The sequence below is a fragment of the Dipodomys spectabilis genome, unplaced genomic scaffold (assembly GCF_019054845.1).
Source record: "Dipodomys spectabilis isolate Male_0828 unplaced genomic scaffold, ASM1905484v1 ptg000628l, whole genome shotgun sequence".
In the NCBI taxonomy this organism is placed as follows: Eukaryota; Metazoa; Chordata; class Mammalia; order Rodentia; family Heteromyidae; genus Dipodomys; species Dipodomys spectabilis.
Window position 1 is genome coordinate 938,804 of NW_024871305.1, and position 23,831 is coordinate 962,634.

The 23,831-nt window shown below is 48.6% G+C and overlaps 1 protein-coding gene across 3 annotated transcripts in view; it reads left to right on the plus strand.

The window, feature by feature from the left end:
- Nucleotides 1-23,831, plus strand: part of Mbtps1 (membrane bound transcription factor peptidase, site 1) — a 57,152-nt gene that overhangs the window by 19,570 nt on the left and 13,751 nt on the right. For 2 of the 3 annotated variants that reach the window (XM_042671435.1, XM_042671433.1), the window contains exons 9-22: nucleotides 1,753-1,855; nucleotides 3,862-4,013; nucleotides 6,890-7,051; nucleotides 8,289-8,433; nucleotides 9,253-9,441; nucleotides 10,321-10,493; nucleotides 11,771-11,886; nucleotides 12,540-12,696; nucleotides 13,354-13,478; nucleotides 14,191-14,268; nucleotides 16,863-17,003; nucleotides 18,632-18,763; nucleotides 20,606-20,732; nucleotides 23,407-23,537. In XM_042671435.1, coding sequence (XP_042527369.1) covers nucleotides 1,753-1,855; nucleotides 3,862-4,013; nucleotides 6,890-7,051; nucleotides 8,289-8,433; nucleotides 9,253-9,441; nucleotides 10,321-10,493; nucleotides 11,771-11,886; nucleotides 12,540-12,696; nucleotides 13,354-13,478; nucleotides 14,191-14,268; nucleotides 16,863-17,003; nucleotides 18,632-18,763; nucleotides 20,606-20,732; nucleotides 23,407-23,537 — 1,931 coding nt within the window. The remainder of the gene's footprint in view (nucleotides 1-1,752; nucleotides 1,856-3,861; nucleotides 4,014-6,889; nucleotides 7,052-8,288; nucleotides 8,434-9,252; nucleotides 9,442-10,320; nucleotides 10,494-11,770; nucleotides 11,887-12,539; nucleotides 12,697-13,353; nucleotides 13,479-14,190; nucleotides 14,269-16,862; nucleotides 17,004-18,631; nucleotides 18,764-20,605; nucleotides 20,733-23,406; nucleotides 23,538-23,831) is intronic. The other variant, XM_042671436.1, reaches the window with a different exon arrangement.

A 23,831-nucleotide genomic window follows, 5' to 3' on the forward strand; every position in this document is an offset into this window, starting at 1 on the left:
GAAGTTGATGGGCATGGCTGTATTCCAGTAAAACCATACTTAGAAAAACAGGTGGCACTTGATTGGGCCCACAGCCACTTTTTGCCAACTCTAGTCAGAACCTGTTGGCTCACCTTTATTTACAGCTGGCACCTTTACCTCAGGTCTGGTCCTCCTGTGTCTGTAGTAGAAGCTGTGTTTATTTCATATTCCCTCTCTCCGACCCTGCTGCTAGTCCTCCTGTTCACACCTGTCTGCTCTTTTCCATGCTGTTCTTACTACCTTGTCACACAGTTGCCCTCCTGAAACCCCATGGCTTTTGTGGGAAGTTGTCTTTGACCATTTTTAATCAGAGTAGTGAATTTAAGTTGTGTCGTTGGGAAAACTTGGAGAGGAAGGCCTTGTCTCCGCGTATTTTGTGCTTGTGGTGCACACATGGACCTGGATATCTGCAGTGCCTCTTGCAGTGATGGTAAGTGCCATGTGACCATCCCTGTCACCCAGCTGGAGACAGGCGCAGGCTGACAGCTCGGGCATTGGGAGAGTAGAGGACGGAAGCATGCTGGTTGAAAGTGAGGCGTGTGTCCATCCCAAGCCAGGCCCCTTGCCAGGATCTTTCTCTGGGGCCTGTACCCCAGCCTGAGCCTACAGTCGTGGCTCTCCCCTTTTCATTACCAGCAGTGATGTCTTGATTTTCTGGCTCAGTCCTCTCAATAGCTTCCCTTTTTAACACTCTTGAGTGTGTTAGGTATTGACAGGTCAAGAGTGGATGGGTGGGAGGGTGGGAAGGCAGTGTTCTTTTGATGGCTTCAGTGAGAGGTTCTACTAGTGACTTCAGTTAGCCTATGTTCCTTAGAATCATAGGCCTGTGTAGACATCCAGCATTAAGCCTGCTTCCTCTGAATGGTCTCCCTTCCCCGTGGCATGTTGTCCCTACTGAGCTCAGATGTCAGTGTCATTGTTGAGTGGGCTTAGTTTGAAGACACTGCAGTCTTGCTGTTATTATCTTTTCAGTCACTTGGAATCTGTTACAGTTGTTGAATTGTCAAAGAGTTTTTCCTTTTGATAATGGAGTTTAGATGTGTGCATGTCTAAGCACATAACTGGTTATTTCAGAAGCACTTCATGTTGATTTTAGAATTTGTATGTTTTTGGTCATTACTAATGTCACAGTAGCTTCTTTGCACATCTAGTACCCTTGATGTACAGGAGAGAACAGCTTTGGGTTTTTTTGTTTTTGTTTTTTTCCTGGCCATTCTCTGAGGGCTTTCTCTAAGGGCAGAAGATGGCAGGGTAATAGTTGTACCCACTTTGTCTGAGAAAGTGAGGTGCACTGCTAAAGGTCAATTGATGCTTCATCCTCTGCGGTGATGTTGTTGGGGCTAATCTGGTGGAGGAAGCAGAATGAGTACCCTTGGAACAACTCAGAAGTGATGTGAGGATATGTAGTTAGGTGGTGGATTTGTGACATGTTCACACGTGGAAGTTCAGAGTAGGGAGCAAGTTAGGGAGCCTGTGTGGTAAGGTGACAGGGAGAAGAGGGAAAAGAGGAAGAGCACTGCAGGTGAGAGGTAGTAGTTAAACAGTGTGGAGTTGACTAGGGCAGTGGCATCTCACAAGACCGAGGAGGGTAGCAGCCTGTCAGAGCTGCACAGGTCTTGTCACAGAAGAACCTAAGGAAGCTTTAGATTTTTCTGGCAGTGTTTTTCCTTGTTTGAATGATTCATTGTAAATTATTTCTCTCCCCCCTTTTTTTTGTGTGTCCCAATTTAGCACTCTGAATAATCCTGCTGATCAGATGGATGTGATTGGAGTGGGTGGCATTGACTTTGAAGATAACATCGCCCGCTTTTCTTCCAGGGGAATGACTACTTGGGTATGCTTTCCTGTACTAGTCTAACGTTGGCCCCCAGAGCCTGGGTCTGAGCCTTGAGATGGACTTCTTAGCACACAATAGATAAGCAGCCAGGGCTGCGGGCGTGTGGTCTTCAGGAAGTCAAAACTTCCAGCTCCTTTGGTGTGTGCTGTCTCAGTCTAGCATCCAGAGCCACTGTGAGGTGTGAATGGTTCTGAGGGCCATTTCCCAATTCCTCCTCCTCTTGGCTTGTTTCTGAGTAAAACTTGCTCATAGGTGAGCTGACTCTGCTCACTCACCCTCAGGGCTCCTCAGTGCAACTGAGATGATTTGCTTTTCACCTTTCAAAGTAAATCCAGTAAGAAAGCTTAATATGAAATCTGCTAACATGGAAATAATAGTATTTAGTTTCATAAAATCAGAATGACTCCCAGCAAGTTTATAACCCAGTGGGTTCACAGTGAGTTCACCCTCCCTTGCCCAGCAACAAGAAATTTGATTCAGAATTTGGAGCTCCCTCAGAGTGACACTCAAGTACTTTTACCCTTGAGGTGGCTGGGGGACACCTGCCCTGGCATTGTTTGGTGTCAGGTCATCTCTTGGTGCTCAAACTTTGCATAGGACCTCCAACTCGAGGTCCCAAGTAAGGCCCCAGAATCACACCTGGGACTCATTCACATCTGCAGAACTCCATGGGATAGTCTTCTATGGCAGCCTTAGTGCAAGACATTGTGCGCTCCTGGGTGCCCCCTTCTGTCAGCTGCCAGGGCTCCCTTCCTGATGCATTCACTGGATGCCACCTGCTGGAGTTGCCACTGCCTGCACGCCAGCGACTCCACTCAGCACAGGGACCACACCCTGTGCTATGCCACGTGTCCTTATCTGTACTCCTCGGGCAGAGGGGACCTGGCCTCTGCCAGTGCAAGTCTCAGGCTCTTGTGTAGGCGTCTTCAATGATCTGTGACGGGATGTCACATCCTTGGCCCTCATCGGGGACTTGTTTTTCAGTGGCAGTCTGAGCAGTGTTCTTTAGTTACCTACAGAGAGTGCTTGGGCTGACACGTCTTCCTCGGTGCCCACAGATCCTCCTACATTCCTTTTGTGAGACATTGGTATGCTTTTTCTCAACAGAATTTAAGATCCTGGCCAAGTGTGGTGGTAACAAGTTTAAGGCCAGCTAGGCTATATAATAAGAATGTATCTCAAAAAGAAAAAAGAAGGAAGGGGGGAAGGATGAAAGGAACATCAGCTTCTGTTGTACTTCTCATTTTGCTCCAAATTTCAGGAGACTTAAGAAGTGCTTAAACTGACTGCAGGTTTAATGTGGTCATCCTACATTGGCTTCTTCTTCCCTTTGAAACAGACCATGTGCATGCACACACACACACACACACACACACACACACAGAAATATGCTACTTTTTTCTAATTTTTAGTTTTCTGATTTTTCTAACATTTAAAACTTATCTAGAGAGAGCAGTTTCTCACTTCTATTCAGACTGACTAGTGTCTGGTTTTAGCAACTAGCTAAAATACTAGCACTTAAAAAATAATTTGTTGCCGGGCACCAGTGGCTCACGCCTGTAGTCCTAGCTACTAAGGAGGCTTAGATCTGAGGATCACGGTTCAAAGCCAGCCTGGGCAGGAAAGTCCGTGAAACTCTTATCTCCAGTAAACCACCAGAAAATCAGAAGTGGCACTGTAGCTCAAGTGGTAGAGCGCTAGCCTTGAGCTGAAGAGCTGAGGGACAGCGCCCAGGCCCAGAGTTCAGGCCCCACGACAGACAATTATAATAATAATTTGTTTTCTGGCTGTCTTCTTTTACTGGGTATTGTAAAACATACTAAAAATGATTCTGAATCCCACACTAGCACTGCAGCTTTTTCTGGTTTACAGGGAATTTCAGATTCGAGCCTGTAGCTGCCTCAGGTTTCAGTGTGTAAAGTCCTGTGTTTCTGTCCTGATCTATTCACTCCTGTCCCCACGTGGCTATGTGCCAGGGGGAACCAAGCTGTTCTTGTTTCTAGGAACTACCAGGAGGCTATGGTCGTGTGAAGCCTGACATTGTCACCTATGGTGCTGGAGTGCGAGGTTCTGGTGTGAAAGGGGGGTGCCGGGCCCTCTCAGGGACCAGTGTCGCCTCTCCAGTGGTCGCTGGTGCTGTTACCCTGTTAGTGAGGTAAGCATGTGCAGCACAGAGTGTCAGCTCTATCTGGCCTTGGGGCAAAGGGGCAACAGTGGGGCAGACAGTGGGTTTGGGGCTTAAGGCATGCAGACTGGTGCTATCTCTGCAGGAGAGGTGGGGTCCCCGCTGTTAGGGTTAGGTGATGTGTGCCAACGCACCTTGTAAGCTGGAGGAAGCCAGAGAGCGCTGTGTGTGGAGAATAGCTATTGACTGTGGTTTTAAATACATTGTGTGCTAGACCTGTACATTTTCTCTTCACCTGAGTGCCATGTATTGGTCAGGGAAGAAGTTGCATCTTTTCCATGTCCTGTTTCTGTTAGGAGTCGTCAGCTTTGTTGTACCCACTTAATATGCCCACTCTGATGTTGTGGGTACAGAGAGATAGCAGTGTTGTGAAGCAGGTGAGCATGTCCATCTTCTCAGTGACCCTTGTTTGTTTGTTTTTTTTGTTTTTTGGTCCGTTGTGGGGCTTGAACTCTGGGCCTGGGTGCTCTTCAGCTCAAGACTAGCACTCTACCACTTGAACCACAGCGCCACTTCCAGTTTTCTGGTGGTTCATTGAAGATAAGAGTCTCATGGACATTTCTGCCCAGGGTGGCTTTTAACTGTGATCCTCAGATCTCAGCCTCCTGGATAGCTGGGATGACAGGCGTGAGCCAGTGGCGCCCAGCTGATCCTTGTTTGCTTTTGTGGCAGCTCAGGCTGGACTGTGAGGGGCGGGGCAGGCTGGGTTCTTCCCTGTTAAATCTCATCTATGGCAGAGCAGAGCTGAGGCACAGGCCCATCTCTGCAGGTAGTGTGCCTGGTAGGGAGCTCTCAGACATGGGAGGTGGGGTGGAAGCTTGCTTGCCCCGCCTGTGGTCAGGTGAACCTCGTGGGCTCCTGCTCATTGTGCTAAGCACCAGCCTCTGGAGCTTGCATTCACCCCTATATCTCTCAGTAAATTGACTTCTGTTTAGCTGAGGTCCACATTTGGACACTGTTGTGATAATACTGTGCATGTGAAATCTTTTCTGTGCTAATTTAAAAGTTAAACTAGGCAAATGATAGTGAATATGTTTTTGTTGTAGTTTCTTGCTTGTTTGTTTTTTTGCCAGTCCTGGGGCTTGAACTCGGCACCTGGGCACTGTCCTTGAGCTTCTTTTGCTCAAGGCTAGCGCTCTACCATTTGAGCCACAACACCACTTCCAGCTTTTTCTGTGTATGTGGTACTAAGGAATCGACCTGAGGCTTCATGCATGCTAGGCAAGCACTCTACCACTGAGCTATATTCCCATCCTCAAATTTTTTTTTTTTTTTAAGTAAGTGAGTTGCATGTTTATTTTAGCTTCTGATGGCAGAGGTTATTTTGTTTACTAGTACTTGGGTCAAGTATCTGTCCACTCCTACAGGTCAGAGGTAGGTTCTAGAAAGTGCTGCAGTGGCCTCTGAGTTGCCTTTGCTGCTAGAAACTCATCTCTCCCATTAATATGGCTCTCTCCCCCAGGCACACATTGAGATGTGTTGGGGAGGGAGGCCGGGTGTATAGCTTACTCATGCTTTTGTTCTTGCCAAGTGCCAGAGATTCAGCCAGGGCTCTTGTTTCTAGTGTTGTGCATTCTGGTAACAAAACACGGTCCACTTCGCCCACCTGCTGTGATTGTTAGCAGGAAGTGAGGGTTCCAGCTTCAGTGGAGCTGTCACCTCTGTGCTGCCCAGTGAGGGGGGATGAGAAGATGGGGAACTCGCCATTCCCAGTGACAGCTGTGACTGCAGACAGCTTCAGCATCAAGGAAAGCTTTTGCTTTCATCTCCTGCTGGAGATAAAAACACCTATTGTGATGTTAGGAATACCTTGTAGCTTGACAATAGCTCGTGATAGATGCTGAGCCACAGGGAAGTGGAGCCTGACCTTTCCCTTTGCTTTATAGGTAGGAAGTGGAGGAGGACTATTGACCTATAGCTTCTAGCAGTTATTTTATTCTGTCATTAAGAATTAATCGTTCTCTATCTCCTTCTGTCAGATTTTCCATTTAGAAAACTTGCCTACCCCTGAGACCAAACTGTCATGCAGAAATATTCCAAGGCTTTGTGCCTATTGATTTTTCCTCCCAACTTGGAAATTAAAATTTACTTGTATAAGATCTATAGGTAGACCAAAATGGATTTTTTTTTTAGTGATAGTAAGGAGTTATTTTAGTAAAACAAAGTTAAAATAGGGACAGATATTTCCTGCTACTCATGCTGGAAATGAGGACTCCAAAAATGAATGTTACAGACCCACAATGAATGTTTTAATGATAGAGCTACCTAAGTTCCTGGCTAGGTAGAGCTGGGTATTAGTTTTCCAAGATGCATTCTGACAGTGAAATGCTGAAAGCGTCTGAGGTCCACACATCCAGGCCTCATCCACCTGGGTGACTCATCCTCCAGATGCGGGAACAAAAAGACAAAGGTTTGGTCTCCAGCCCACACCTCTGTCCCGTCCTGCATTGAGTCCCTCTCCAGCATCCGCTTATGCTCATTTTCTTCCCCAGCCAGCTGATGTCCCAGATTGTGTTCACCCCTCCCATGGGGATCATACCTTTTTAGTATTCTTACCTCTTGCATCCTATGTGATAGATTTCATCATTATTGGGAAAGTTAATTTTGCATAAACAAACAGGCTAGATAAAATCACTGTTCAGAAAACCATCTGGAAGGTCACTTACTGAGCAGCTCATCCTGAGGCAGGTGCAGCAGCCAGTCACTTTGCTTGGCTTCACCCAAGAAACCCCTGTTAGAACTGAAACAAGACTAGGGGGCCACACAGTTGCACCTTTGCAGTTAGGGACAGTCCAGTTTTCATTCTTTCACTGAGAGGAAATGAGCAAATTTTTACTCTCCCGCAGCACAGTCCAGAAACGTGAGCTGGTGAATCCTGCCAGTATGAAGCAGGCCCTGATCGCATCAGCCCGGAGGCTTCCTGGAGCCAACATGTTTGAGCAAGGGCATGGCAAACTGGATCTCCTTAGAGCCTATCAGATCCTCAACAGCTACAAGCCACAGGCAAGGTGGGTGTGCTGGTCTCAGTGGGCCTTTCTCCTTCACTGGTCCCTTGGAGGTTTCCCTCTGCACATAAGAGCCTCAAGGACACTCAGCCTAGCATTTGGGTGCTCAGTTCTGGGTTATGGTGTGGCTTTTACTAGCGTGCTGACGGCAGAACTCAACCCACTGAGTCACCTAAGTTCTGTTATCTTCAGTGTAAGTAGTTAAAGAAAATGGCAACTCCCTGTTGGCATATTTAAACTTTTAACATAGATTTACAAAAATTTTGCAAGAAAGAATCCTCAAGAACTTGTTTCCAGCTTTCCTCGCTGACACCACCTTAGCTGATATCGTTTAATACAGGTTAAAAGTAAGGTGCCACCACTAGGCCTGTCTTACTAGGAATCCACGATGCTGCCCTTCACGTTCCCCTTGTGTTCTTTGTCCAGGATCTGGAAACTCACTGCATTTTGTGGGGCATGATTTCCTCCTACCCTGGATAGCTCATCTAGCCTTTGTTATCACATAACTGGTTTTCTTAGAGACTGACAGGCACTTGTTTTGTCAGGTCTTTTCTCTTGATGGGTCTGAAGGGGGGGCTTTTTTTGTTTTTGTTTTTTGTCCTGTTTTGAAGTGATTTTAGATTTATGGGCCATATTTAGTTGTGGATCTGAGTTTCTCTGTTGTCACATGGCCATACCCATTTGTTAGATGCCCCTCGTGCTGAGCTAGGAATGGAGCTGGCCCAGCAGGATTCATTTGAGATAAAGGAAACTGAAACAAGTGTTGATCACTCCTCCAGCCCTCACACCAGTTCTGTCCGTGTCCCTGTGGGTTGTGCTCTGCTAGCACTCACGGACTCAGCTGAGTGTATGGTTGTGAGTTTCAGCAGCACAGTGAGAGTTTAGAGGGACCTGTGGGGAAAGAGGACAACTCAGTTGCACGGTCTTGAGAACTCCTGGCTTAGCTTCCTAACTCCTTCTTCCTGGCCGCTCTAAGGCAGGGACACCCTCCTGGGGCTCGGTCTAGGTTTCCATTGGGGCTGGCCACACACTTGTTCTCTGTTAGCCAGAGCAGCTCCACAATTCCAGCCTCCAGAGGCAGGAGCTCCCACCAACTGCCTAGCAGCCTTCTGAACCCAGGAGCGCCCCATAGCAAGCTCCTCACACCACACCAGCCCCGCAAGCTAGACCATGGTTCACTGTTTCCTGCTCCTCGGTCACTAAGAGGCCTGTGTTTCTGACATACTCTTCCTTATTCCAGCTTGAGCCCCAGCTACATCGACCTGACTGAGTGTCCCTACATGTGGCCCTACTGCTCACAGCCCATCTACTATGGAGGAATGCCAACAATCGTTAATGTCACCATCCTCAATGGCATGGGTGTCACTGGGAGAATTGTGGATAAGGTGATGCTTCTCTGACTGGACGGTGACTTAGCATGGCCTAGACATTTTTGCCTTAGTTATCTGTCCTAAAGTGTGGAAAGTCTCTTCTATAGGGACATGGGTTTCTCATAGCTAGTCCTGCATCAGAAGGTGAGGACATTGTTTGCTCTCTTGCTCCAGTGTCTCGGGTGTGGCTTCTGGCAGCTAGGCCCCATCACTTCTCCTTCTGCACCGTGGTGGCTGTGACGCAGGCCTGGCTGTCATTACTTTGCTCCTTGGCCTTTGGGTTTGGAGGGTTCTTTGTAGTTTCTTGACTGCTTACTTGCTAAGTAAACATCAGAACAATAAGGGACTGGGAAAAAAGCTAGAACATTCTTTATAGCCCCACTCCTCTAACACTGCCACTGTTTTAAAAAATAAGACTTACCATACCTAATCTGAAATACATACTTTTAAATCGTGTGGTAGGCAAGGATTCGAATCCATGCCATTTTAATTTTTGAGTTCTTGGAATCTGTCGGCATAAAACTCACATCTAACCTCAAATCTGAGTGTTTTGATTTACATAAGCTTTCTACTCAGGTAAAAGTTCCTTGGCAAACAGCTTCTGTGCATGTGTCCCCCTTTTTTATGTAATGCGGGAAGATAATTTGAAGCGGTATTTTCCAGGCTTATCTGGTATCTTTCATACAGCCCCCGGGCTTCTAGATATTCGTGTATCAAGTTGCCAACTTATTGAAATATTTCCAATAACCAGTGTAAGTAATGAAGGATATGAGGCCTTTCTGTTTTCTGCATGCATTTCATTTCCACCTTGGCTTGGCTTCTGTTTTCCTGCAGCCTGACTGGCAGCCCTACTTACCACAGAATGGAGACAACATTGAAGTTGCTTTCTCCTCCTCCTCGGTATTGTGGCCTTGGTCCGGCTACCTGGCCATCTCCATTTCTGTGACCAAGAAGGCAGCTTCGTGGGAAGGCATTGCCCAAGGCCATGTCATGATCACGGTGGCCTCCCCAGCAGAGGCAGAAGTAAGGCCATGTCAGGCAGAGGCCTGTTTTCCTTGACCTTTTACCATCCCTAGCCAGGAAGGAGAGGAAGATGCTGAGGGTTGGGTGTGAACTACAGGTGGCAGATAGGATGACCCTGGACCATCATGCACTGCCTCCAGAGTGGCTGCATCGATGGCCAGCCTCACAGAGAACAGGCTGCTGGCTTTGTTGTTGGCCCCACAGCACCAAGGACCTGCCTGGGCACATCGGAAGCAGGCCTCCCTGAAAGGAAATACAGAGTCGTCCTCTGTGGCTCTACTCTCTTTTACAAAGTGCTTTGAGTTTTAAGTCTTCAACTCTTGAGTTAGAATGGAATTAGTTGTGATACCTGAACGTTTGTTGTTACTTGGTGTTTAATGTGGGTTCAAATAGTAAGTAGAAATGACCATTTTTTTTTTTCGGTTGATCGTGGGGCTTGAACTCTGGGCCTGGGCACTGTCCCTCAGCTCTTCAGCTCAAGGCAAGCACTCTACCACTTGAGCCACAGAGCTACTTCTGGTTTTCTAGTAGTTTATTGGAGATAAGAGTCTCACGGACTTTCCTTGCCCGGCCTGGCTTTGAACCATGATCCTCAGATCTCAGCCTCCTGAGTAGCTAGGATTACAGGCGTGAGCCACCAGTGCCTGGCTTTAGAAATGACCTTTTTAAGCTAGACTGGGTAGTGCATGCCTGTAATCTCAGCACTTGGGAGGCTGAGGCAGAAGTATTGAGAATTCAAGACCAGCCTGGGCTACGTAGTGAGACCCTGTTTCAAGAAAACGTAAGAGAAAAGAGATATTTTTAAACTTGAAAAACCTAAGAGTTTTTCCTGGAAAAGGACATTCCAAATTTCCAGGGATTTTTGTTTTCTTTTTCAAGGCGAAAAATGGTGCTGAACAGACTTCAACAGTGAAGCTCCCAATTAAGGTGAAAATAATTCCCACCCCTCCTCGGAGTAAGCGGGTCCTCTGGGATCAGTACCACAACCTCCGCTACCCACCAGGCTATTTCCCCAGGGACAACTTACGGATGAAAAACGATCCCCTGGACTGGTAAGCATCTGCCTTGCACTGATGCGCTCCAAACCCCTGTCCTCATGGTGCCCTGTTGGCAATTCTGTCATGCTCTGAGGACATCTCAACTTCTAAATATTCACAAATAAACTTAGAGGAATTCTGCTGCAGCCGGGCACTGATGGCTCAGATCTGTAATCCTGGCTACTCAGGAGGCTGAGATCTGAGGATCACAGTTTGTAGCCAGCTCAGGCAGGAAAATCTGAGACTCTTCTCTCCAATCAACCATCAAAAAGCCAGAAATGCTTGGCTCAAGTGGTGGAGCATTAGCTTTGAACAAAAAAGCTCAGGGACAGTGCCCAGGACTGGCAATTAATTTGTGCTGTAAAATCCTTGTTATCATTTCCCCTCACCTCCTCCATTCAGTTAGCCAGTAAATGCAGTCAGTGTCACCTTCAGCTGGCCTGTCCTGCTGTGTGTGCCATCCTTTGCCCCCACCTGAGTTTGTCGTCAGCATCCCGCACCTGGATGCCATGTTGCCTCCTTGTGTCACTCTGTTCTCTTGATCATTTCCCAAGTGTCACATGAAAACAAGCTCTCCTGATGCCTCTTCTGACTCATTTATCTGGCAGAGACTGAGCCGCTTCCCTCTGTGGCCCCTCACACACCCCTGCCCACTTGCTGTCCCTTATAGGCCATCTGAGACACATTGTTCTTGGCCCAAAAGCCAGACGTTTCTGCTTTAGGTTAGGTATTTAGGTCCATGTTTAAAATAGGTGGATGGGAGGCTGGAAGATTGGATTAGGGTACAGGATCAGAGGGAGCAGGAGGCACTGGAAGATTGGGTTACAGGAGCAGAGGGATGTGGGGATATGAGAGCAGCATGCAGGGCTGTGCCCTACAGGGAAGCCAGCACACTTGTGCTACTGTAGAAACAGGTTCTAGAGGGAGGCCGGGGAGCATTGACTTGCCTGGCCCTTGGTTTTGCCAAGAGCTGTGGGCAGAGAGGGCTGGAGAAGCCACATCAAGTAAGCCGTGCTGTCAGTCAGTCTCACGCAGGCTGTCCCTGATAGAAGACATGGCGCTTGCCCTCCAGGCTGAGGACCAGCCTCCTTGCCTCCCTGTGGCCATGCCCTAAGCTCATTGCCAGATGCAGTGGCTGCTGGCTGTTTGCTTTCTGCCACAGCCGAAGTGCTGTTTCTGTGCACCCTACGCTGCCTCTGCCCAGGCTGGCACTGCTCCTTCAGAGACAGCTGCACTTCTGAGGCAATCCCATAACAGGACAGGCCTTTATCCCTGTGGCTCTTGCTTTTCAGGAATGGGGATCACATCCACACAAACTTCAGGGATATGTACCAGCATGTGAGAAGCATGGGCTACTTTGTGGAGGTTCTTGGCGCTCCCTTCACATGCTTTGACGCCACTCAGTATGGTGAGCCGCACATTGGACACATGTTAAATGTCTGAAAGTGAACCATTGAAGGAAACCTGGGCAGGGGCTCCCATCGAGTGGAGGCCGGGAGGGAGGCTCTGATGATGTGCACACATCCTTGGTGATGATGGCTATGATGCCCAACTACACACAGGGTTGTTAGACATGGGGGGACAGAGATGTCTGCAGTTTTTGTTTTTAGTTTTAATTGTATCTTACTGCTTCGAGCAGCCAGCACTAGTTAGCAATGCCTGCTCTCTTATTCCTTGCCTCCTCCTGTGGCATTCACTACAGGGTAGCCCAAACCAAACCATTAGAAGTCAGTACCAGCCCGGTGCTGGTGGCTCACGCCTGTAATTCTAACTACTCATGAGACTGAGATCTGAGGAGCATGGTTCCAAGCCAACTTGATCAAGAAAGCCTGTGAAATCTTTGTCTCCAGTTAACCACCAGAGAACCAGAAATGGTGCTATGGCTCCAAGTGGTAGAGGGCTATCCTTGAGGAAAAAGAGCTCAGGGATAGTATCCAGGTCCCGAGTTTGAGCTCCATGAGCAGCAACAACAACATCAAAAGTCAGTACTGTCACTGTTTCTAAAACAGTGGCACCTGCTATCAGAAGTGGCTGTCCTCAGCCTTGACCCTTTGTCCCTAGGGACTTTGCTGATGGTGGACAGTGAGGAGGAGTACTTCCCTGAGGAGATCACCAAGCTGAGGAGGGACGTAGACAATGGCCTCTCGCTCGTGGTCTTCAGTGACTGGTATAACACTTCCGTCATGAGAAAAGTGAAGTTCTATGATGAAAACACGAGGTACTGGGGCAGCTAAGGTGGCACATGCCTTTGTGACTTGCTGGGTAGCAGAGAACAGGAGTGGAAAAGCGCTTTGTATGGAAAGAAATTGCCTGTAAGGAAAGATGCTCGTTGACCTGACACACAGTTTAGAGGTGGTCTCTTTCCTTGTCGATCTTAGGTACTCAAGCTTTAGGTTTCTGTTTAGTCCTGTTCCATTCTATATCTTTTAATAGTAAGGTAGGCAAATTCAAAATGTACCTAAAAAACTTTGGAGACTTTCTAGTTAATTAGCTGTTGATCAAGATCTCTAGACTAGCAAATACATTACTTGTAATAAATTTGGATTTTTTTTCTGTTGGATTTTTTTTCTGTATAGTCTTGTGACTTGACTGTGTAAGGTTCGTGTGTCTTTTCCCTTGCTTCTCTGATTGTGGCTGAGCAGTTAGAGGTGGTGATTTCAGTGAAGTGCTGATTCTAGTGCCATAAAGTAAAGCCTTGCCATATGCTGCACATGGGTTGCCAGTTGTTTGAAGTTTTTCTCAAACCAAGCAACTGGTTCCCATTGACACTTGGGTGTGGATGGGATTGTTACCTGAGATGTGTAGTTTTGTCAGGGATACATGAAATGTGTAGGTTTTTACTTCTTGTCCTCTCTGCTGTTGCCATTTCTTTCAGACAGTGGTGGATGCCAGATACAGGAGGTGCCAACATCCCAGCTCTGAATGAGCTGCTGTCTGTATGGAACATGGCATTCAGTGATGGCCTATACGAAGGGGAGTTCACCCTGGCCAGCCATGACAGTAAGGCTTATGTCTGTGTGAGCGTAGGCATGAGCTATGTACTATGAGCAAGGGGGAGGGGTGGTAAAGGGAAGTCTCAGAGCCAGGGTAATGGGATTCCTAAGCACTCTAGCGTTTGGAAAGGATTAGTCAGTGCTTTCAGAACTGCCTCTGGGGCTAGACATGTAGCTCAGAGGGAAAAGTGTTTACCCAAAATGTGCAAGGCCCTGGAGTCTATCCAGGAAACCCAGCATCAGGAAACAAACTGAAAATATTGAATGCAATTGTCCTAAATTTCTGGGCTGCCTTTAAGAGTCTTCATGCACTACTCATTCTCAAATAGGAAATGCCTCATAGGTTCTGATTACTTATAAAATAATATTTGCTCCCACATAAATTTCTAGCTGTGATTTTGTGGCCCATATAATGATAATTACTATTGACGGGCTCTTCGAGCCCTGACTGAGCTTGCCCTGTGTCTCTGGCTTCTCTGACTTGCCCTGTGTTCAGGCACTGTATATTAATCTGTTTCTTACTTGAATTTTGAGGTGATCACTTAATTTCAGTGCGACAAGGAAACAGTATATTCTCAAGATTACAGACAGTCTTACAAATAGATCCAGATGGGAGAGAAGAATGCACTAGTGAAAATTGTACATTGGGTAAATGAGTAGCTGTTGGTGGAGTGCTTGGGGTTTCTGTGCACCTGTGACTCTGAACAATTGTTTTCTAGTGTACTATGCATCTGGGTGCAGTATTGCTAAATTTCCAGAAGATGGCATTGTCATAACACAGACTTTTAAGGACCAAGGTAAAGAATGCTGTTCCCAGGTTTTTTGCTTCCCTCTTTTTCTACCTTTTCCCTCCCTCCTCCTCTCCCCTTTATCTTCCACCCTCTCCTCTCCTCTTCTTCCTCCCTCCCTCCCTCTTTCTTTCAATGGCTTTCTTGCATATCACTCCCACAGCATAGCATTCACCCTTCTAATTTGCTCAGTTCCATGAATTTTAGTGTATCAACAAAAGTTGTGCACCTGGCACAGTCTGCTTTTGAGAACATTTACATCAACCCCCGAAAGCTCCATTAACAGTGTGATCTACTTGCCCCCCCCCCCTTTTTTTTTTGTCTTTTTTGGTACTGAGGATCGAACCCAGGACGTTGCACTGGCTAGGCAAGCGCTTTGCCACTGAGCTACATACAGCTCAGCCCTTCTTTGCCTTTCTTTTCATTGGCAGTACTAGACATTTGAACTCAGCTGGCTTGGTACTGTTGAACTGTGTATGTATGCCTCCAGTCCTGTTTTTTACTGGTTACTTTTAGGTTAGGCTGCATGACTGAGCCTACAGTGGGCTTCCCTTTGTCTTTTGGAATGACAGACATGCATGCTGTTAGCTTACCTTCCATGGAAACAGGCTTGCTTACAGATGTTCTGCTGGGACTGGGCTGGCATCCCAGTCACCCTTCCATGTGCCTTGGGATGATGGACACATACCATCGCTCACAGCTGTGGGGTGAGAAGCAGTCTCATAAGCTTTTTTGCCCAGGTTGGCCTCAAACTGCTATCTTCCTTCCTCAACTTCTCAAGAAGCTAGGATTATGGGCATTAGACACGAGTGCCTGGATTTGTTGTTGTCGATTCATTTTAAAACTTCTTGCAGTAGTATTTCTATACTACTTAATATAAGCCTGGCTCTTGCTGGTAATTTGAATATATGTATATAGGGGCCATTGTAAAAGAAACAGAATTCCTTCAAGAGGGAAGCTCAAATATTTGTTGTTTCTGTCGGTGGGTGGTTCTGCTTTGGTAATTTCCAGATCACTTTAGAAAAAATTTGACCATCTTTTAGCATTCTGCTTCAGCTACAGGCAGACATTGCCAGGAAGGCAGGTCAGTCCCCAGCTCAGTATCCATGACATCACCAAATGCTTTGTGTGCAAAGCCTGCCTGGTGAGTGGGGAGGAGCAGGGGTAAGCCTTGGAAAGCCCGGCGTGGAGCATAGGGCAGCAAGAGGACCTGGGGATGTTCTTCCCACACATCGCATGTGCAGGTAGTGAGTCTTCAGCATGCCTACCCTCCACCACTGTAAAGAGACCATTCTCCGGAATTGAGAATTAGGGACTGTTTTATTCACTGAAGACATGAAGCTAAGATTTCTCAGATAACCTGCTTATGGCTACAAGATAGAACTTAATTCATATTGCCTGGGAGGGTTTTCTTCTTTCCTCAAGGCAGATCAATCCTTATTACCTAGGGGTATATTTTAACTGTCAGGTTTTTTTTCCCCTTCAAGGCAAGGCCAGTCCATTAACAATTCTGTTACCTAGAGATACATTTCAACTGTCACAAGGACACACTGATCATGTTTTGCCAAGCCCTCAGCCCAGTTCCCTGTGGTAATTTTCCTAACAAAAGCAGTTCTCATAGGCATGTACTTCCAGTGCTAGGTGCAGGGAAAAGGTGAAAAACACGATCACAGGATTAGTTTGCTACCCTCTGGCAGCTCATCGTTTTGACAAGGCAGGGTGGGGGAGGGAGGGGTAGTATATCAAAGGTAGATTTAACCATTCACAGTCTATTTGGTATTTGAGAATAAAACTCAACTGCTTTGGTTTGACATGGGGTATAGTCCAGGTTATGCTGGATCTCATCAAGCCAGGAGGCCAAATGGCTACTTGGTGTACATTTCCCTAGTTCTCCTGTTCTCTTGCTCCACCTTGCCCTTCTCCAGAGAACACTGCATTTTCTTCTACTTGGCTCCTTGTGAGACTATACAGGGAGGGCCAGAAATGCAGCACTCACTTACCATAGACCTGTTAGATTTGTTGCTGCATCAAGCCCTGGCTTCTGGGGAGGGGGTGGGCACATTTTCAGTGCGAGGAAAGTAGTTGCTTTACAGCAGGAGACTGCACGATACCCCTGACACTGCCGCCCATGCATTTATCCCATTTTAACCTCCTCATTAAACATTCCACACTGTGTCATCTGTGGAGGCAGAGGTAGGAATGCTTTCCTTATGGAACATTTGTACTTGTGGCTTTTAGTAAAATTCCACCAGTAGCTCCCGCTACAAGGAAGTGTCCACAGATAGAATTATGAAGAGGTTTTGTTATTATTAGGGAAATATTTAAAACACTGTAGTGAGAGCTACTGGTAGAATTTTAGAATTATGAAGAGGTTTTGTTATTATTAGGGAAATATTTAAAACACTGTAGTGAGAGCTACTGGTAGAATTTTACTAAAACTGAAATTGAGACTTGAGATACTGCTTTCCTGTTCTTAAAGTTTGCACTGTTTTGACTGAATATTAGGGTTTCGTTTGGTTTTGTTTTTGGTCACGTAGATTAAATCTAGAAAACAAATAATTCCCCAACAAGACCTCTTCTGTTTCATTGTTGTGTTGTTCCAGGATTGGAGGTTTTAAAGCAGGAAACGGCAGTTGTTGAAAATGTCCCCATTTTGGGACTTTATCAGGTTCCGTCTGAGGGTGGAGGCCGGATTGTGCTGTACGGAGACTCCAATTGCTTGGATGATAGTCACCGACAGAAGGGTGAGATAAAGCAGGGGATGGGCTGTGGGGGTGAACTCTTGCCTGCCACACACAAGCACAAGCCCCTGGGTTCTGTCCCCAGTACTCCAGAACAACAATAGCTACCACAGGGGCTTGAACACAGGAACCCCACATTTCCTTTGTGCCTGGAAAGGGTTTTTGAGAGGCTAGTGAATGAACAGCACCTGCTCATAGAAGCCAGGGACAGCAGGCTCGAGAGCTCCAGGGACTGGAATTGCTTGCAATATTCTGATAAGTATCTAAGGGTTGATAGGTTTAATAGGCAAAAGAAAACTGCCTTTACAGGCCTCAATGCCACTCCTGTCTTCCCAGCCCACAGCCAGTGGGCCAGGGTGACCTGTGTGTAAGCCCTGGATTCAGCTGAACCAGCTTTTGCTTCCCGCTGGGCAGGGTGAACTTTGCAAGTGCAACCATGTGGGAGCGCCCTATTCTGCTCTGGTCCACTCTTGTTCATGGCTGTCTCTGATCAGCAAGAGATAAAGATAGGGGCAAAGAGAGAAGACTCAGCCCCCTTCTTGTCTTAGGTCTTCTGGATGAAAGGCTTTTGAGCTGGGACACAGACTTTAAAGTAGGGTAGTGAAGGTGCTCTGCCTTCCTAACTGGTAAGAGGAAGCCAGGACCTCCCAGCTCACTGGAGGGCAGGGCAGGGCAGGGCAGGGCAGGGACGGGACGGGACTGTTAGCACCCAGCGTTCACAGGCTTCCTTTTCGAGCTGAGCATAGTGCATTGCACCTCTCCCAGCTCCCATGTTAAGTTGTGGCTGACTAAGTTTCAGGTGTTATGTAAAGCCTTAGAATATGACTGGGTTTTTAGAAATTAAAAAAATGAGGTTAGAGTCACAGTAGATGGAAGATTAATGTCTCGTTTCCACAGAGATGCTCTTTTAAGATCTGAGATCTCCTGGTAAGAGGCTTTATTAAAATTTTAAATACCTGGGAGGACTGTCGTATCCCTGCCTTTCAAACAGTGGCTTTTAGCATCTTCTGTGGGCTTCACGCCTTGACCAGAAGTGCTGCTTCAAGAAGAGCATGTAGTGCACTCTTCTGTCAGGTTGCCCGGGTGGTGTTGATGGGGCATCACAGCCCCCTGAGGAAGGAGCCATCATATGGCTCGGAGATGCGAGGTGGCCTGAGAAAAGGCCTGACCGTGTGTCTGGGACCCAGAAACTCAGGCTGAGGGACCCCAAACCCACCACCCTGGCTGTGCCCCTCACAGTGTAAATCACATTTTCTGCCCCTGGTTGCTGGTCATGCTGTCCAGCCCTGCCCTCTGCCCCCTGGTCTGGGGGTCCCCACTCTCCAGGCCATTGTTTTCTCATGGATGTCTCTGCATGAGCCTGGTCATGAGGGTCCAGGGCTGAGTGTGACAACCAAATAGCCAAGCCAGCCCAGTCACACTGACCTGCACTGACCCTTGGGGGTGAAGCTGTGGAGCACATGGGCTGGGGACTGAGTGGAAAGCACATGCTTCGTGGGAAGAGGGGACCTGGACTTGAGACGTCCTAAACCCCTTCCCCTCGTTCTGGGGGCTAGCTTTCTGTTGCTTCCCTGTGACGATAGCTGGTTTTACAAACTCATTCCTTAACAGCTTGCTTGTTGCCTTTGCAGACTGCTTTTGGCTTCTGGATGCCCTTCTGCAGTACACATCCTATGGGGTGACCCCTCCCAGCCTTAGCCACTCGGGGAACCGGCAGCGCCCTCCCAGCGGGGTGGGCTCGGCCCCTCCCGAGAGGATGGAAGGTGAGTATGCAGCCCCCAGGTGCCTCAGCAGGGAGACAGAGCCAGCCCCGCATTGCTGTTTTGGGAATTAGTCATGTCCTGTAGCCAGTGGGGCCTGTGTGCCTGTGAGCAGCCCATGTTTCCTTGCTGGCTGCTGGGGGCTGGCTGGGTGGTGAGGGAGTGCAGCCGCTGTCCTCTCTGACTCAAGATGGAAGGCACTGTGGCCTCTGTGGTCATCTATGTCCGTCGTCCCCTTTACCACCAAGATGAGGCCCTGCAGTGGGCAAGGACAGGGATAGCACTCGATAGATAACACACCAGGCTGGGCGCTGTGCAGGGATAGGTGTAACCCAGTAGGTGTGTGAAGGGCACGCTCATTTCCCATGAGCACACGGGGGTTCTGGAACTGTAGAACACTGCTGCTGAGTGTGTGGCCGCCAGCCCATGCAACACAGAAAGGAGATAGAGCTAAAGATGCCAGGCATAGTGGTACCTGACTAATCCTAGCGCTCAGAAGGCTGAAGCTGGAGTGTCTAGGGTCAACCAGAGCTACATAACGAGATCCTGCCTCAAAAAGGAATAAACAAAACCAAAGTCATTTTTTTTTGTCAGTCATGGGGCTTGAACTCTGGGCCTGAACACTGTCCTCAGCTCTTCAGCTCAAGGCTAGTGCTCTACCACTTGAGCCACAGCACCACTTCCCTCAAAGTAATTTTTATGGCTAAAGTTCAAGTAAAAGTTATTTTAATCACTTTAGTGTAATACATCAAAAGCATCATTTTGACATATGCCACCACCCATTCCAGTTGCTCAGCCACATGTTGCTAGCAGTTATAGTAAAAGATGGCCCACATCCAAGAGATGTCAGAACCTTTGAAACTGAAGGGTACACACACACTCTTTGGCCAGAAACTGCGGGGTATACACACACTTTGGCCAGAAACTGCGGGGTACACATACACTTTGGCCAGAAACTGCGGACACACACACACACTTTGGCCAGAAACAGCGGGCACACACACACACACACACACACACACACACACACACACACTTTGGCCAGAAACTGCGGACACACACACACACACACACACACACACACACTTTGGCCAGAAATGGCGGGCACACACACACACTTTGGCCAGAAACTGCGGGCGCGCGCACACACACACACACACACACACTTTGGCCAGAAACTGCGGGCGCGCGCACACACACACACACACACACACTTTGGCCAGAAACTGCGGGCGCGCACACACACACACACACACACACACACACACACACTTTGGCCAGAAACTGCGGGCGCGCGCACACACACACGGGCACACACACACATACACTTTGGCCAGAAACTGCGGGCGCGCACACACCCACACACACACACGGGCACACACACACACTTTGGCCAGAAACTGCGGGCGCGCACACACACACACACACACTAACACGGGCGCACACACACATACACACTTTGGCCAGAAAATTATTATGCAAGAAAAAGGTGGTTCTGCGGGGAACACACACACTTTGGCCAGAAACTGCGGGGTACACACACACACTTTGGCCAGAAATTGTGGGACACGCACACACACACACTTACTTTGGCCAAAAAATTATGCAAGAAAAAGGTGGTTCCATGGCGCCGGCTTCAGATTTGTTTCTTCAAAGATGACTAGCAACAGCTGGCCGGCCAGGGCTGCACCTGTTGTCTGGTGGCGTCAGGGATGACCTTGGAAGCATGCAGGGATGTGGGGGACTGCACACGGGTCGGCAGTCAGGCACACAGACACAAAGCCCATTTTCTCCCTGGCGTCTTGGGTGATGGCTGCTCTTTTGTTGCTTTTGCTGCTGCCACAGGAAACCATCTTCATCGCTACTCCAAGGTTCTCGAAGCCCACTTGGGAGACCCGAAACCTCGGCCACTGCCAGCCTGTCCACACTTGTCCTGGGCCAAGCCCCAGCCTTTGAATGAGACAGCGCCCAGGTCAGTGCCTGCCAGTGCCTTTCCCCTGCCCCTCAGGGCCTGTGACTCACTCCTTTGTCATTTTCTGATGAGTCCCATATTGCCCTTTGGTGGCACAAAAGAGTGCCTTGGGAAATAAGCATTGTGCTGCTCTGGCAGTCCTTGTTTAAAACCCAAGACACCCCCCCCCCCCCCCAAAAGCAGCCACTGTGGCTCAGCGTAGGGCTTGTGATTACCCTCTGCGGTTGCACTCCCTGCTGAGGTGTCCACTATGAAGTGAAGCACAGGCTTTTGTCACTTGCCAGGGCGGAGACTGCCTGTGGGTGTGGCCTCTGCCATGGAAGCCCACCCAGGTGAGTGTGTGGGTACCGTTCACCTTCCGTGCTGGTTGTATTGCTAGGGGAGCACCTCCTCTTGTGCCATCCCTGACCTCCGCCTACTGAGCAGTGTAGCACTGTCTGTGGGCCCGAGTGGCCCTGCTCCCCCTCCCCCGCCTCTTCTCCAATCATCCCGCTCCAGTTGCCACCCATGAAGTTCCACCGCCGTCTCTCTTGGTCAGGATAAGCCAGTCCCTGCTCTCCCTCTCTCCAGTGCTCCTGCCCCAGCAGGATGAAAGGAGGAGGATGGGGGCCAGGTATCCCAGGAACTGCCATCAGAAGAGTGCCATTTCCTTGCCCCCACTTCTGCTGACAATAGTTCCCTCCACATGCTTTTTCCTCCCCCTACTGGGATCAGTGTGGATGGTGGACAGAGCTCCACACGTACTGGAGGCAAAATGTTCTCTGCTTGACGTGAACAGCACTTGGTCAGCCTGTGCTGTGTCTTCACCCAGAGTGCGCCTCAGTCCAAACAAGGAGACTAGAACAGCACAGCGTCTTCTCTCTAAACTTTTAATTACTGAATACGTTGCCATTCTAGTGTCACCCCATTATTTAAACTTCTGACATGCTTCCATTTTTGCACCCTATGTATTTATAACCCTCTATTATTCTGGCATTCAAGCCAGACTTTAAATTCCAGACATGCTCAGCAGCTCATACTCAAAGGACAGTCAGTGTTCACTAAAGTTCCAGAAACTCAATTATTCTCCACAAGCTGTTTAAGGCTCTGAAACAGGTAATGGTGCCCTCGCTATCTACCGTCCACATCAGATAAGCCAGCAAACATGAGGTGCGTGGAGGTGCTGATAAAGTCCAACTCCTGCAGTTTTGATTCTGACTGACCCTCAGTAATCCCTGCTCCTTAACGCGCTGCTGCATCAATTTATCTCACATTTCCCATCTAGTGGGAAATTATTCTCAGTCCTCAGAGACCTCTGAAGTTGTGAAGACTAGAGTGTAGTGTTGGCCAGCAGCAGGGTCTGGGGCTGTGCTGTGTGAAATGTCCTTAGACGTAATGGGAGCCTCAGCCCTAGGAGGAGGTTGCTCCGCCTGTACCTGCCTTCTCTGAAAGACTTCAGTGGTGGTGATGTGAGCATGCTGATACTGTGACTGCTCTCCCGAGAAATGCCATCACCAAGTCATGGGGCTCCAGAGTAGAGTGGCCATTAGAATCCAGAGTGGCCCCTGCACACTCAGCCCAGATATGACCGATTCCATGACTGCCAGTTAAATGTCCAGACTGGTTACCCCAGAGCTATAAAGTCGTGCACAAGTACAGGCAGGTTATGGGCTTGGAAATTCCCAGTCCTGCTCCTAGGAAAGCCTAACCTCCACCCTGGTGCTGCTGATGGGACTGGCTGTCTTTGGCTTCATTCAACCAGACACATGCTGACAGCTTCCTGATGACAGCAGAAAAGCAGGGCATTCTCCAACTGCAGGCCTGCTCCTCCCTGTGTCTAACGGCCCCTCCTGATGGCAGCAGAAGAGCCAGGCATTCTCCAGCTGCAGGCCTGCTCTTCCCTCTGTTGAACTGGTCCTCCCAAGTCGCCTGCTGCTGTCCACAGTGCTCAGCCCCTATGCTCTTCAAGTCTAGTTGCACTAGCTCAAACAAGTTCCTCAGACCAAGACCAGCAGTAACCATGTCTTGAACGCTCAACACATTCCTCTCATGGAGCAAAATGTCCCTCACAGAGCGAAATGTCCTCCACCCAGAGCACCACGTTCCTCTCACAGAAATGTCCTCCACCCAGAGCACCGTGTCCCTCCCACAGAGCACACTGCCTCTCGTAGGACACCTTGTCCCGCACAGAGCGTGCATGCTTTATTGATGGCTGCCACTCTTCAGCCCAAGCAGGCAGGTGTTGCTTCTCTTCACTGCTTGGCTGCTCGTGAGTTTTATCCCATTCTTTCTTTGGATGGTAGTTTCCTTAAGGGCACAAGATGCCCAGTTCTCATGTGTTGTTGGGGTGTCCTCACTGTGCTCTGTACATCCTCAGGAAGTTCAAGTGGAGCCCACTCTCTTACTGCTTCGGGAGAGGAACTTGGGCTCCTCCATCCACTGCTCCTTGCAGAAGTGCTGTGAGTGGAGAGGGGCTGGTGTACAGTGTTACAAACCCAGGATGTTACAAATCCTGAGGTCTATGGCACGCGGTTGGATTTGGCCTGGAAAAGATGGCTCCCACTGGCTGCTGAGCTGGTAGTTAGGCAGACAAAGCCCTTCCCTGTGCCCTGTAGACCCGTGTTGCTCTCAGGCTTGGGTTAAGCTTCCTGGGCTGGTGCAGTTGGTTATCTTTGTTTTCATCATTTCTTTGAAGTAATCTTTGGAAACACCAGAAGTTACTCTCCATCGACCTGGACAAAGTGGTGTTACCCAACTTCCGATCGAATCGCCCTCAAGTGAGACCCTTGTCCCCTGGAGAGAGTGGTGCCTGGGACATTCCTGGAGGTGAGCCCTTAGGCACTTCCTCGCATGCTGAGTCTTTTGAGTTGTCCCACGGTCTGCCCTCCATCCTCCCTCCTCCAGAGATGGGCCAGGCCACCCCTGTTTGCCTTCCTGGGAACCATGATAGCCCTGGACACGTGTGTGATACAGATCAGCAAGACCAAGAGCAGGAAGATGGCACTCTTTCCGAAGTCCATTCTCCATTTCCTTTATTAAAGTTTCTAGTCACTTGCATACCGTATGAAAGTTGTGCAAGCCAGCATGTATTGTGTTCTTCAGGCTACCTGCTGCAGCTAG